General features: G+C 40.7%; 1 protein-coding gene across 2 annotated transcripts in view; it reads right to left on the bottom strand.

The window, feature by feature from the left end:
• Nucleotides 1–15,958, bottom strand: part of hspa12a (heat shock protein 12A) — a 248,915-nt gene that overhangs the window by 125,391 nt on the left and 107,566 nt on the right. For both annotated transcript variants that reach the window (XM_050070830.1, XM_050070829.1), the window contains exon 3: nucleotides 15,420–15,547. In XM_050070830.1, the coding sequence (XP_049926787.1) occupies nucleotides 15,420–15,547 (128 nt within the window). The remainder of the gene's footprint in view (nucleotides 1–15,419; nucleotides 15,548–15,958) is intronic.

A 15,958-nucleotide genomic window follows, 5' to 3' on the forward strand; every position in this document is an offset into this window, starting at 1 on the left:
ATCTAATATATGAGTGTTAACTAAAGGAAAGACCTCCTTAAGTAGCCTAGTTGGGATGGGGTCTAAGAGACACGTTGGTCATCTTTCGTCTGGGACAGCCCAAAATCGCACAGCGTAAAGTGGGCTTTAGAGGTGTTGGAAGGTGTTTTTTGGCCTTTGGACAGTGTCAGACTATCTGTTTCCCCCTGCTTCCAGTCTTTATGCTAAACTAGATTAGTCTCCTACTGACACTGAAATTGATCTTTTCATCATATACTCAGAAAGAAAGAAAATTTCCCATAATCAAATATTCCTTTAACTAAATTCAGGATATCAATGGGCAGTATGCCAACTCTTGGACTAGTATCTAGGCATATTTCTAAACTTTCATATGAACACTGGTCCTTGTACTGCTGCTGTCTGAGTTTAAGCATCTTCAGTAGGTTCTCTGTGTCTAAAGACCATCTCCATTTCCAGCATCAAAAAACTCAGATGCTGTAATACATATAACAGATAGCCATATCTTTATGGCTTACCACAGATTTTTTTAAGACCAGGGTAGAACGAAGAAGTTGAAAGCATTTGGTAAACCCACTTCTCACATACTCCCACACACATTTACCACTGTATGAGTGTATGCACCATAATACATAACCTTCCTGCAACTCGCAACAGTTTCACAGTTATGTGCCTACACTCACTGGGAACATTGTCGTATATTTGTTCATATTTGTTAGGATTATAGTTGTAAGCAATATATAGAGTTCATTTGGGGTCATTGTTTCCACTGGTGACCTTCACAAGCTGATGATTTGCTCTGTGACTTTGCTGTCCAATAGTCTGTTGTGATGGATAAGAGACAGACAGGAGTGTTCAGATGCAGAGCTGCTCCAGAGACCATTTATTGGATCTTGTGCAAGAAGCTTCAGGAGTGATACTTCCCTCTGTTAGCTTTGCTTATACAAGTGAAATTTAAAAATCAGATTTATCTGAGATTTGATCATTAGCGTAACTGATGCTGCCAAATTGTTGTATAAGGCTACCTTTTACGTTTCATCTTTGGGCAAGTTTCCTTGACAAAAATGTCATGATGTTCATACCACTGAGCTTTGATCCCTGCTGACAGAAATCAGGTGATGAAAACAGGCTGAATGTTTGATGAATGTTTGATGACAGTTATTTGCTCAGTTAATAATTTAATCAATCAAAAATTAATTTACAAAGTAGAAGACAGGGAATGTGCTATGTAAACGGAAAATGCACTGTGGTTTGTGTGACATGCTATGTCACTAGGTAGTGCCTCTCTTTTTTATAGGATGGAGTCGCATGTAATTTATTGTTAAAATGCCTAATATAAGCCCCTTTCCCTATGCACAAAAAAACCACGAACACCTGCTAAAATCTTGTATTTTAATGCAATGGGAATGTTTTTATCGGCATTCACACCCAAGTCAAATGACTATGCAGTAGCCACAGGTATTTATTGCCTCCAGCTCTGATAGGCATTGATGGGAACACAACACCCGAGTTAATTTTAGGCCTTTAACCAGTGAGATGCAATGCTGCGCTGTCATAAATCACTGTCTGTCTTTTCCCAAGCAGCACTCAAACACTGATCCAAGTCTGCACCTTGTGTGATCACTGTGAAGGGCATGGGAATATGGGTGCTGTGGGTGCTGCAGCACCCCCTATTGACAAGGGAGTCTGTAAATAGTTGGCTATTTTACCATAACTCATGGGTTATCTAAACATTTGTTTTAAATTTTAAACAGCATATGATAAGAGGACTGTAAGAAATTATATGAAAAAAGATGCTTGCCATATGCAAATGTGATTAATTCCCCTGATCTGGCGTGCCAACGCCATCAGGTCAGGTCAAAGTGCAAAGGTCGGGGTCAGTTAAACTTAAGAAGAGATGTGCGGTAGCAGAAGCTTATCAATAGCGCAGACGAGCTGAAAAAGATCTGACTATTGTTGAGACAGTTTTGGAGCTGCTTTTTACATCCATAAAATATCTTCGACACTTTAGGCATGTCCATTAAAGCAGCAGACAAGTGGGTATGTTGCCCAGGGGTGTGAGTGGCTCCAGCAAACAGACAACTGGATGTCCAACACCATTCAAAAGGAAACATTCAATTTTTTGGCGCATGCAGTCCTGACAGGAAAAGTGACGAGCTGAGGGAACGCACATTCTTTAAACTGATGGAACCATAAAGTCTGAGCAGTTTTCCTGAGCAGTAACTCCTCAAACCAACCACCAGAATAAATGTTCAAATTGTAGGTTTCAAACAATGGATAACATTTGTACCTTATTATGTAGTGGACATTCTCGGAACTAGGGGTGACCCCGAATAGTCGATGACTCGGTGATTCGATTCGGAGAAGTCTAATTCGACTGCCAGTCTCGCCATCGAATCGTCGCAAAATGTGGTTATGAAACAAGATCGTACCATTCTGACTATATGGGGGTGCTCACTGCTGCTGAACATCTTGATTTGACATAGAATGTATTTGTTTTCTAGTAATTCATGATATATAGCCTATTTTCATACAAACATCAGCCTAATTTCTGTTAATAAAAAATTTAAAATGACGCGTGCGTTTAATCAGTAGGCATAATCATTACTATGCATGAATAAATCACCCAGTTGCTCAACACCCAAATGGGGACAGCCCTCCATTCCGAAACCCCGCCGTTCCGAACCACCCCCACTCCAAACCACACCCACTCCGAAACCCCCGCACTGCAAAACTGATTTTCAAGTCCATATCGAGTTTCCTGCATCAAACACTGCCGCCCACTCTCCGGCCGCACTCGCACAATTCTGAAATTCGTTGTACTACAAAAGCTTAAAATGAACATTCAAGTCATTGTTTTTTATTGAAAATATGTCACTGTCTTCATTTATTATGTATAATTTCGTTAGCAGCAAACACATTTAAAAGGAGACGCTTGTCAAGTCTTTTTATGCGCGCTGTCCATGGTGCTGAAATCCCCACTCCCGGCCACACTCCCGGCTGCTACTCTGGTCAGACAGACTACTGATAATCTGGCTTCTGGTTGGAGTAAATATATTAAATGCATTTATAAAACGGAAAGGTGAAATCAGTCAGTCTGATTGTTTCTTAACTGTGATATAATGAGCATATACCCATGGCTACAATTTTAAAGCCTTATCACAGCATATCACCAGGTAGAAACAACGATGTAGGCCTATCCATGATGACAATAAGCCGAGTGGAGCTGTAGTTGCAGGGGGAGGCTGGTCGGAAGGGATCTGTGATTGAGTGTGCGGCTGATTGGAGGCACCTGTTGTCGAACTGTGGGCGTTGTCCCCAATATTCGGAATAGGCCTTTAGAAAAAATGGGAAACCGCGCCGTTACGAGGAATGGAGGTCTATTTTCGGAAAGGCGAGGTGTAAACGATCCAAATAAGCTGAGGTGAGTGAGTGCGCTGCAGGACATCAGAGCAGCATCGAGGCCTACGGTGATTTACGGTGGCGGAGCGCATAAACAAAGACTTTGGAGGAGGTATGTGCTCTCAAATCAAACTTTTTTGAAGGATTATTCATTTACCTGAAGTGTCTTGAAACAAATTTCACCGCTGATTGTTTTTGTTGATAGACTCTGATTTTTAATTTGGCTACTTTTTGTCCGACGTGGCCAAACAATTGATTAATGAAGTAACTTGAAATCAGAAAGAAGGAAAACTGTTTCTAAACCTTCTGATGATGTTTTTGCATGCTTATTTGTGAATGAAATGGCAAGTTGTGACGAGTCAGAAACGATTCCTGTTATAGACATGGATGAGGCTGCAGCGCGTCTGCGCTCATCTACAGCATCATACCTTGATGAAGTGAAAGGAATAAAGATAAAGATAAAATGATAATCCTTTTACTTTTATTATTATTATCTTATTATGCCAACTGACGAATTAAATTTGTTTATTTGGGTGTTTTAGCTCTTTTCTCTGGAGCAGAAACTGATGCAGATGAGCTCATTAATCAATGAGGGGGAAAACAACATGATTCGACGATTAGTCGGCTAAAGGAAAAATCTGTCAAATCAGATTCGACTATGAAAATTCTTAGTCGGGGACACCCTGTGACGGCCCCAGGGCCTCCACTAGGGTTTGGTGTTGGTGTTGTTGGTGTTTGTGTTCTTTTGTTTCAGAGTGCTGGTGGCTTGATTAGTCGTGGTGATTGGAGGCAGCTGGCCACTGTCTTCAGCCCTTTAAAACCCGCCCTCCTGGGAACTTGGTGTCTCTTCTTTTTCCCCCTGGCATCATGCTGCGTTGATTGCATTTACTTCGTTCCTTAGTTTTTGTCTTTGTCTTAGAGCCAGACCATAACAAGCCCTACTTGGAACCCATCGGCTGTATTCTGTATCGCCGTCTGACTTCTGGCAGACGGCAATACAGCCTCTGGGGGCAGACCCCTGATTTTTTGGCATTCCGGTTTGATTTGGGCGGAAGAGGTGAATTTCCGTTTCCGACTTCCGTTTATATATAAGTAAATATGCTGAACCATTGCGATGGATTCAGAGTTTGCAGTGACGCCAATTATGTTCCGCCTCGTTAGTTCACCGCACGGACCGTTTAACCTGGCAACAACTGCTGCCGGCTCAAACGTGGTTGGTCAATATCACACGGACTACAAACAGCCTACAACCGGAAACCAGGGTTCTTCCGCTCTTCTTCCGGAGGCAAGATCTCCGGGGTCTGTATATAGAGACTACGTAGTGGATATGTTGAAACTTTACATTTCAACAATGATGTGTTAAACATGTGGTTATGTATAGGCAAAAAAACTCTTGACAACTCTTGATTATTGTTAGGACCAGATCATGTTTTGGCTTAAAAAATCCACTTTAGCATAATGTTTCGCTTAAAAAAAAAAGGTTTTGTTGTTTGATGGTCTCAGACAGAGGTCTGCAGCTGGCAGCTGCCTCATATAAGTGCGAACACACCACTGCACATCACCCCTCCGCGAAAAACACATTCCCGCCTGCATGACCACTGTAAAATTTTCTTTCCTCTGTGCTGCTGTCTCATACTACTGTCTACTGTTTATCTGTTCTCCGGCCTGTCTGTGACGTCGATTTGACGCACCGTAAAAAAATACACACACAGACAGAAAGTCTTACTTCTCTGCTGCAGAGCCATGTACACTACACAGCTCTAGTCTATTGCGGTCATTTTTAGAACGTCTGCCCATGCTTTTAAGACCTGCATCCACACGCTAATTTTGGTGATAATGGGCCATGCCAATAGTTCAAAATATTGTCATTGTGGAAAACATGCATTTTTGGGTCTGTTTTTGACAATGAACCCACTGATGTTTGTTACCATGTTAGTGGGGCAGCATAGCTCAATATTTTTCTAGAATCGTTCAATTTTGTGATAAAAGCACCAAATTTGGCACGTGGTGACAAATATATTTAGAACAAATCTGGATATTGGGGCATCAGAAACTCGCCCCCTGGTGGCCAGAGCAGGCAATTGAATCCAACCTGCCCATGGACCCGTCCCGCTAATTGGATCCACTCCAAAATGTAATGGCTTCTAAGTTCTGCTACATGCCTCCACCAAATTTTGTGAAAATCGGTTGGACAGTTTTCACATAATCCTCATCCAAAAAATGAATGGAAGTGAATGGGCGGCCACGTGAGGGCGGCCCGTGGACACGCCCCCTGAGTTGGATCAACACCAAAAGTTAATGTATTCTAAGTTGGCAATGTGTTACATCCCTCCACCAAATTTTGTGAAAATCAGGCAGTTTTTGTATAATTCTGCTAACAAACTTATAAATTGGGCGGCATAGCTAAAAAATTGTTCATTTTTGCGATACGCTCCATATTTGGTAGGCTACGTTTATAGCTTAATATACTGGAATAGAACACTTTGGTCACCCGCCCAAAAAAATAATTTAGAGATCAGTTAAAGTGAAAAAATATGTTTCATTCTAATGTAGAACAAGAGTAAATTAAAGACATCCAACACAGTGGTGAGATTTATAGTTATTTATAAGGCCATTTAACAATGTTCAGTGAACATACTTAACATTTACACTGTAACAGTTTGAACATATGATATCTAACTAGTGCAGCCATCTGCAGCAATGTGGAACCTTAATAATAGAGCTGTTTTTACAACGAGGCCTTGATTATGAGAAAAGAAGAAAAAAGGGGGGAAAAACATTCATAGATCAGTGTCACTGTCACTATAATCAGGAGGCCGTGAAATTGGTGGTGGATTATTTTTCTACAAATGGCAGCCATTTGCAGCAATGCAAATTGCTGCACTAGTTAGATATCATATGTTCAAACTGTTACAGTGTAATTGTTAAGTATGTTCACTGAACATTGTTAAATGGCCTTATAAATAACTATAAATCTCACCATTGTGTTGGATGTCTTTAATTTACTATTGTCCTACATTAGAATTAAACCTATTTTTCACTTTAACTGGTCTCTAAATTATATTTGTGGTGCTGAAAACATGGTAACAGCAGCTTTCTCTAAATTATATTTGTGGTGCTGAAAACATGGTAACAGCAGCTTGGGGGGATGACCAAAGTGTTCTATTCCAGTATATTAAGCTATAAATGTACCAAATTTGGCGCTTTTATCGCAAAGCTATAAATGTACCAAATTTGGCGCTTTTATCGCAAAAATGAACAATTTTTTTTAGCTATGCCACCCAATTTATAAATTTGTTAGCAGAATTATACAAAAACTGCCTGACCGATTTTCACAAAATTCGGTGAAGGGATGTAACACATGCCAACTTAGAATACATGAAATTTTGGTGTCGATCCAACTCAGGGGGCGTGCCCACGGGCTGCCCACACGTGGCTGCCCATTCACTTCCATTCATTTTTTGGATGAGGACTACGTGAAAACCGTCCAGTCGATTTTCACAAAACTTGGTGGAGGCATGTAGCATGGTCCAACTTAGAAGCCATTACATTTTGGAGTGGATCCAATTAATGGGACGGGTCCATGGGCAGGTTGCCTGCTCTGGCCACTAGTGGGCGAGTTTCTGATGCCCCAATATACAGATTTGTTCTAAATATATTTGTCACCACGTGCCAAATTTGGTGCTTTTATCACAAAAATTAACGATTTTATAGCTATGCCGCCCCACTATGTCCAATTAGTGAATACAACAAGTTCTCTTAAGCCCAGTTAAGACCAAAGATTTGCGACGTGACAAGTTGAAACAGGCAATTACTTGCAATGTGCCGTTCTACAACATTCTAAAAACCTGCTGGTTCACACCAGTGCAACTAGATGAGATGGTGTATCATTTCTATGCAAAAACTCTCCGTACGTCCGTTCTGATTTCCAGCTTGTCAGGCTCATTTTGTGGCTGAATATAATTTGTTGCTTCTTAAGATAAGAATGAGGATAGCGAGATACTGGCTCAGTTGCATTTGTAGCAGTGATGAAACGCTGAAAAACAGAAACAAAACCAGCATCAGATGGACTGTATTCATTATAAATACACCACAGTCATAAATAACCAGCGGCAATAAATCAGTCAATGAGAATGTGTGTGCATGTGGGGGGGCATAAGCACATACAGCGAGCAGAAGCAGCGACTTACCATCCCACACCGGCAAACCGTTAGGATGGAAACAGAGGGCTTGGTGCAAAAAAAGCACCTGCTGCAGTAGGCAGTCATGTCGTCTGTAGTCATTTTGACTTGACCAGCAGACTTCACTACAAGCCGATTGGCGGTAGAAACAGGTGAAGGGCTTTACCTTCTAAACCAGCCGCCAGCGATTTCACCAGCTGAGTTGCAGGTGACACCATCAGTCGGCTTGAGTCAAGCTCAGACTGGCCAGATCACACCGCTGCAACTTTTCTCTGTAATGTTCTAAAACAGTCTTGTTTCATCACAAATTTTTGGTCTAAACAGGACTTTAAAATCACTCAAAGGTTGCACTTAAAGTGGAAATAGACAAGTTGCCTTAACTTATCATAATGAAGTCACTGTTGATTGTACAAAGCAATAGCTTTAGAAAAATGATGCCATCTATGTTTAGATTGGTTCCCTATAAGCCTCCCTTACACTGTGCAAATCTGTCTGCCACCAGGTATGGAAAATGAAGGCTCCATTTAAAGCACAAAGGAGATATGTCAAGTACCTGGTAGTTATAAAAGTTGTCTGATTCCACTTTGAAGCTTCTCCTCCTTCAAGACTTAAGTATTTCTCTGTGACATTGAATATTAATGACTAAATAATAATAATAATAATACATTTTATTTATCAGCGCCTTTCAGGACACTTGAAAGTGTCCAGGGATTGAATATTTCGGATATCAGGAGGGAGGGAGTTCCAGAGGCGGGGGGCCGAGCAGCTCAAGGCTCTGGACCCCATGGTGGTCAGGCAGGCTGGAGGGACAGTGAGGCTGATTGAGGAGGAGGATCTGAGAGACCTGCAGGGTGCATGGATGTGGAGGAGGTCAGTGAGGTATGGAGGAGCGAGGTTATGGATGGCCTTGAATATGAGCAGTAGGGTTGTGAATTGGATGTGGTATTGTATGGGAAGCCAGTGGAGTTGATGGAGAATCCGTGTATCATTCGTTTATTAGTTTTTCAAAATAAAACCAAATATGAAAAAACTAAATAATGACTTGTTTTTTCAATATTTGTTTCCAGAACCAAAATGAAAAAATGGATAACGACTCGTTTTCCGATTTTCTGTTTAAATGGAATAAACAGATAACGGGCCGGATTCGGGCCTTTCATGCACTTTCAACATTTTCATCTCTCCGGAAGCCAAGTTTTTTTCTTTTGCAAGCACTGGTTTCTTGTCGGACCGGTCGGAGTGACAACTACATCCAGTTCATGGAAGCTAACACTTTGGCTAACAACCGCTGCATGTGGAGGCTGCAAATTTGGAGAAATTGTTCAATATGAGGTAAGTTGTGCTAAGGTAACAATACGTGCCAGCTTACTGTTTGCTTCTACAGCTGACATATTGGAATAGACTTCATGTGGCGAGTAATTTCTACGTTATTTGAAGATTTATGTTTGTCGCGACTCACAAATTCGCCACATTCAGCCATAACGGCAGCATAGAAATAATGCTGTATTTAGGTGGATTTCAGCACTCACATGCATTTTCTTTGGGAAATGCCACTCTAGTTAATTTCTATAAACATTATAAAAGTAGCATGCTGGGATATAAATGCATTTTTTGTACTTTTCCACAACACAGAACAAAATGAATGCATCAATGTTCAATGGGAAGCAACCAGGTGGACTTCAAACCAGGGTTCCACCAGTCGAAAGTGACGACAGCTGTCTTGACAGTGGGGATAGTGATGAAGACTACACACCTACACCACGTCGGCACTATCCACTAAGCTACCGACGCCCCTATTGCTGCCGGTTTCATCACCTGGTCAGGAGTGTCGTCTGTATGCAGCATGCACAGACCCCATGCACAGAGGCACCGCCTCGCCGCAGCGGTCGTGGGCTTGATCCCAGCCTGCGGCCCGTGTCATTCCCCCATTCTCTATTTCCCCACTTCATGCCGTCCTAAAGCAACAGGCCAAATAGATAATCTTATTTAAAAAAAACAAAAAAAAACAGCAGTAATAATGCTATAATTTCGTGTAGAGTTTCAGCTTTTTGCAGTTTACACATGGCCATATGTTTGTGAATGTAACCATGTGTACAAGATGTGTATATAATGTAGATAAAAATGTCTGCACTCTTATACAGTGATTTCTTTTTTTCTACACTAGGTGATGAAAGCAGCAGTAGTACTGACAACAGGAGCAGCAGTGATGAAGACTGATGGAAATCACAATGCTCTTCCTAGCACCAGTGTTCTAAAGGACAACTTCAGTATTTTTCAACCTGGGCCCTATTTCCCCATGTGTATGTGCGCGTATGATTCATGGGTACAACTCGTTCTAAAATTGGTTCAGTATTGAGGGAGGCGGATGCAACCGGAGCCGCGAAACGAGCTAAAATGGTAACGGGGGCAAATACGTCCCGTATAAGTTTGCTCATTAAAAGTGCTTTTTTCCGCCACTGACCGGTTCAGATCGCCAGTGCTATGAGTGGAGTCAGCTGTCAGTCAGTGTTGGAGCAGAGAGCGGGAGGGCTGCCCCGCTGGGTACTGTAAGTAAGTATGTGTGTATGAAGTGTGTGTGTTACGCTAGAAGAGTCAGAGTCAGAGGATGGAGTCTTTTATGTGCTACCCCTGGAGTGTTACCGGAGTTTTTGAAGTGCTCAAATAAACGGGCCCTTTTCCCCAAAGCAAGAACAGGATGTCGCGCAACACCCCATACAGCTTTCACAGGCTGCCTTTGTCGGACGGCGAGATGCTGAAGTTGTGGCTAGTTGTGCTACAAATAGATGCTAACACTCCTCTCCAGACACTGCGCCTTGCAGACCATCGGGTCTGCAGTGCTCACTTCTCCCAAGATGACTACTGCCAGCCGAAGAAGAGAAGACATCCAATCCCGAAACAACTCTTCCTCAAGAAAACGGCTGTCCCACGAGTAGAGAGAGCTACAGACACAGTGGAGCAAAGCTCGTGACATCACACAGCCCAGAGGTAAGGGAAAGGCTAAGTTAGTATGCTATTTACAGAGATAGCACTGGCGATCTGAACCGGTTAGTGGCGAAAAAACACACACTTCATACACACATACTCACTTACAGTACCCAGCGCGGCAACCCTCCCCCTTTCTGCTCTAACATTGACTGACAGCTGACTCCACTCATAGCACTGGCGATCTGAACCGGTCAGTGGCGAAAAAAAGCACTTTTAATGCGCAAACTTATATGGGACGTATTTGCCCCCGTTACCGTTTTGGCTCGTTTCGTGGCTCCGGTTGCATCCGCCTCCCTCGATACTGAACCAATTTTAGAACGAGTTGTACCCATGAATCATACGCACACATACACATGGGGAAATAGGGCCCAGGTTGAAAAATACCTAAGCTTGAGCTCTGTTTCACATTGGATTATAATAGTTGGTGTTATAGTCAGGACATTGAAAATAATTGTGTGGCATCAATAAAATATACATACCTTATTTTTTTAGTTTTTTGTTGTTGTTTTTTTACCATTTCTTTCCATTTATTCCTGTTGTTGCTAATTTGTATCATACCTAAATGTATATCTATTCTATGTATACATCTATAACAATCTCCACTTAATTTAGCATCCCAGGCTACCATTCCACTTTGTAAATAGAATTAAATAATTAAAGTAATTAAATTTTCAATATAATTATTCATTCATTCATTCATTCATCTTCTAACCGCTTCATCCTCTTGAGGGTCGCGGGGGGGCTGGAGCCTATCCCAGCTTCAATATAATTATATTATATAAATTATTTTTGCTTATTTCATTATTGTTATTATTGGTTTACTTTTTAGTAGTATTGTGTTATCTGAGGATGACTCATTTTAGTAACTATCTACAGTAAAAAGAAAAAACAAGAAACAAATAAAAATCATTTTATACACTGGGCCTTCAAAGTGCTCTCTGAAACTACACTTGGCATGGCTTGTGTCCAAAAAATGAAAAAATCAAAACTTTGTTGTAGAGCTAAACCAAATACATCATTGGAAAGGTCTCAACCTGGAGAGTGACATATGTCAGTATGAAGATTCTACACAGCTCCTGCTTTCAGCCATTCACCGTTGAACCTTGACCTCAGTGCATGTTTGCAGGCTTATAACTCAGCAAGGAAAGGGGGTACAGACATGGGCCAACTGTTATAAAGAGCTCTTGACCTCAAATATCATGTGAGTGGAGTCAACAACTGGGGGTGCTGTCAGATATGGGTAAAATATGGATAAAATTAATTTTCACCCATTTAGAAATTAGATATTTAAAATCTGATTACACAAGTGTGTTTACCATCCCCTTAAAGTACACAGTGTACTCTCAATTCAGTATTTACAACTTCCAAATCTAGGAAAAACACTTATCTTTTTTAAAAAAACTACAATTCCCTGGAACTGCGCCATGCAGCTTGATACATATCAGCAACATAGTTGTAGTTATGCAGCTTGATACATATCAGCAACATAGTTGTAGTTCTTCTGATTTGCAAAATAGGGTTGTAAAAAGATATATCTGCCCAATATATCTAATATCTAGTAAAGCTGAACTAGTTATTACACTGCACCTAGATGAACTATGTTAAGAAAAAGTAAAGATGACGGCTAATTTTCCATATTTTAGCTAATACGCTAGAAATGGCATTTTTAGGACGGTAGGTTTATTTGCGGCTTGTAAAATAGGGTCGTAAAAAGATAGATCTACTGAATATATCTAATATCTAGTAAAGCCGAACTAGTAATGACACTGCACCTAGATGAACTATGTTAAGAAGTAAAGCAAGGATGTTGGCTAATTTTAGATATTTTAGATAGTACTCTAAAAACGGTGTTTTTGGGAAGGTAGGTTTTTTGCGGCTTGTTGTAAAATAGAGTCGTAAAAAGATACATCTACTGAATATATCAAATGTCTAGTAAAGACGAACTAGTAATGACACTGCACCTAGATGAAATATGTTAAGAAAAAGTAAGGATGATGGTTAATTTCAGATAATTTAGCTAGTACTGTAGAAACGGCGTTTTCGGGACTGAATATTTGAATAGACCTATATCAAATATCTAGTACAGCCGAACTATCATGTTATTATTATTATTATTATTGGTGGGAAATTATAACAGAGGAATATATTTGCAAGAACACTTTTGTGTTTTTGTGTGTATACAGGACGTTATTGAATCAGGGAATCCATGTGGACACCACGACAATGGATCCTAAGTGACTTTACATTGGCATTGTTTCCATGGTACCGGCATGTAATTTCAACCCAATTCGTGCTGCCACGACGGAATGCGGTGTTAAGAGGTCGTGGTCATTTCACCTATTTCTGTGAGATCAGGTTGTTTTTTGGCCCAGTGTATAAAATGATTTTTATTTGTTTCTTTGCTTGTTTTTTTTTTTTCTTTTTTTTTACTGTAGATAGTTACTAAAATGAGTCATCCTCAAACAATACAATACTACTAAAAAGTAAACCAATAATAACAACAACGAAATAAGCAAAAATAATATTAAAATTATATTGAAATTTTAAAATCTATTTACAGAGTGGAATGGTAGCCTAATAGATAACTTAGATACCATTTATTATTGTTTAGACACTTAATTATTGCTTAGATACTATTTAGCCTATTATTGTAGTTACTTTTAGCATGTTCTACTTTTATCTACTGTGGGCTATATGTTTTAATTTATTTAATCACGAAAGTATTTTATGTTAGGCCTACATCTTAATATTTTATGCCATTTATCATAGTTTAGTTCTTAACTCCAGTTTTTCCTCAGTGGGAGCATGTGCATAGAATAGATATACATTTAGGTATGATACCAATTAGCAGCAACAGGAATAAATGGAAAAAAATGGTAAAAAAAACAACAAAAGAAAACAACAAAAAAAATAATATTAAAACACATTTTCCCGTCTCAGGTATGTAGATTTTATTGATGCCACACAATTATTTTCAATGTCCTGACTATAACACCAACTATTATAATCCAATGTGAAACAGAGCTCAAGCTTTTCACTTAGAACACTGGTGCTAGGAAGAGCATCGTGATTTCCATCAGAGTCTTCATCACTGCTGCTCCTGTTGTCAGTACTACTGCTGCTTTCATCACCTGGTGTATAAAAAAGAAATCACTGTATAAGAGTGCAGACATTTTTATCTATATTATATACACATCTTGTACACATGGTTACATTCACAAACATATGGCCATGTGTAAACCGCAAAAAGCTGAAACTCTACACGAAATTATAGCATTGATCCGCATGAATCCGGCCCGTTATCTGTTTTTTCCATTTTCCATTTAAACAGAAAATCGGAAATCGGAAAACGAGTCGTTATCCGTTTTTTCATTTTGGTTCTGGAAACAAATATTGAAAAACAAGTCATTTTGTTTTTCATATTTGGTTTTATTTTGAAAAACGAATGATAAACGGATTATGGAGGACAGGAGTGATGTGCTGGATGGATGGTGTTCTGGTGATGATCCGGGCAGCAGCATTTTGGACCAGTTGAAGTTTATGGATGGATTTGAGGGGGAGACCAGTCAGAAGAGTGTTGCAGTCATCCAGACGATAGGTGACGAGGGAATGGACCAGTACGGTGGTGCTGCTGGGTGTGAGAGAGGGACGAAGTCGGTTGATATTGTGAAGATGGAAACATGCAGTCCGGGTGATGTCATTAATGTGTGTTTGGAATGATAGCGTACTGTCGAGGATGACACCCAGACTCTTAACCTGAGAGGAGGGGGAAACAGTGGAGTTGTCTATGGAGATGGAGAAACTGCTAGCTTTTGTGAGGGTGGACTTTGAACCAATGAGGAGAACCTCTGTTTTATCATTGTTCAGTTTGAGGAAGTTGATGGAGAACCAGGATTTGATGTCCTGTAAACAGACACAGAGCGAGGTGGGCAGGAGGTTGGAGGTGGGTTTGGTGGAGAGATAGAGCTGGGTGTCATCCGCACAGCAATCAAACTGTATACTGTGTTTTCGAAAAAATATGGCCAAGGGGGAGGAGATAGATAATGAAGAGGAGGGGACCGAGGACAGAGCCCTGGGGAACACCGGAGAAGAGGGGAGATGGCTGGGACGTGAAGGATTTTAACTGAATGAACTGAGTGCGGCCAGTGAGATATGATTTAAACCAGTCGAGGGGTGTGCTGGATATTCCAAGGGATGCCAGTCTGTTGAGGAGGATGGAGTGGGAGATGGTGTCGAAGGCTGCACTCAAGTCTAGGAGGATGAGGATGGATAAAAGTCCGGAGTCAGCTGCAATCAGGAGGTCATTGGTGATTTTGATAAGTGCTGTTTCTGTGCTGTGGTGGTAAATAAGCTACAGTTAAATTAAAACCCATTTTATGGTATTCAGCTCCAATTCATCAAGACTGTGAGGATGTGGTTTGATCAGATTTAATTGACAGAGAACAAACAAACCATCAGTTTTTCATTCAAATGTTGCTAAACCTGATTGGTGCCCAGGTGTACACACCAGAATTTTCAGACTGAGACATGCCCACTTTAAACCAGAAATTAAAGAATACAGAGATCTCTCAAATGAAACAAACCAACAAAAAATAACTTTTCTAACTTTGTTAAGACATAATATGTTTATGTTGGACCCGATCCCTCACAGTGAGCTGATTGCAAAGGTACATTTTCAGGGCCTGATTTGACCAATTCATTCAGAGAATAGCAATATAAGACCTTCATGTTGATTGCATTTTTTTAACTGTGTTCAAAGAAGGTATGCCACTATCAGCAAAGTACATATGTTGATGTAGCTTCAGCCCACCCCCACACTTCTTGACTGTCAGTGTCTGCACTGCAGTGCTGGCCTACCTCATAGTGTGAATGCACTCCGGCTCCTTAGTGAAGGCATAAGCATAACCGCTGGATGTGGTGCCAAAATCAATGGCTACTACCACCACATAGGACGGCCCCGACGGTACCTGGTCTGTGTCGCTTTGCTGTACAAAGAGAACGTACAGTTCGACAGGGTTAGGACATGTACACACACAAGCACTTCAGGCTGTAACATTTGCATTTACATTCCAACAGCGATCAACAGCAACATTCACTGAAAAGAGCAAATCAGCATCACAGCCTAACACAGATGTGAACACACACACAGCAGCACCAAAATGTGTACAGCTTATTCCCGCATGCCTTGATAGAGAGCTGCATGGGGGCAGAGGAGTCACTGGTTCATAAGATATGTTCACCCTGTCTTTGGTGGCCTGTGTCCTAACACTGTGTCCTAACACTGAGTACGTTTGTGCCTTTATTTCAACTTAATACAATATTACCACTGAGCTGTTTACGTGGCTACTGAAAAAGAATATTCCACTAACATTCCTGTTGGTATGCAGTAATGCATA

The sequence above is a fragment of the Epinephelus moara genome, chromosome 19, assembly GCF_006386435.1.
Source record: "Epinephelus moara isolate mb chromosome 19, YSFRI_EMoa_1.0, whole genome shotgun sequence".
Classification (NCBI taxonomy): domain Eukaryota; kingdom Metazoa; phylum Chordata; class Actinopteri; order Perciformes; family Serranidae; genus Epinephelus; species Epinephelus moara.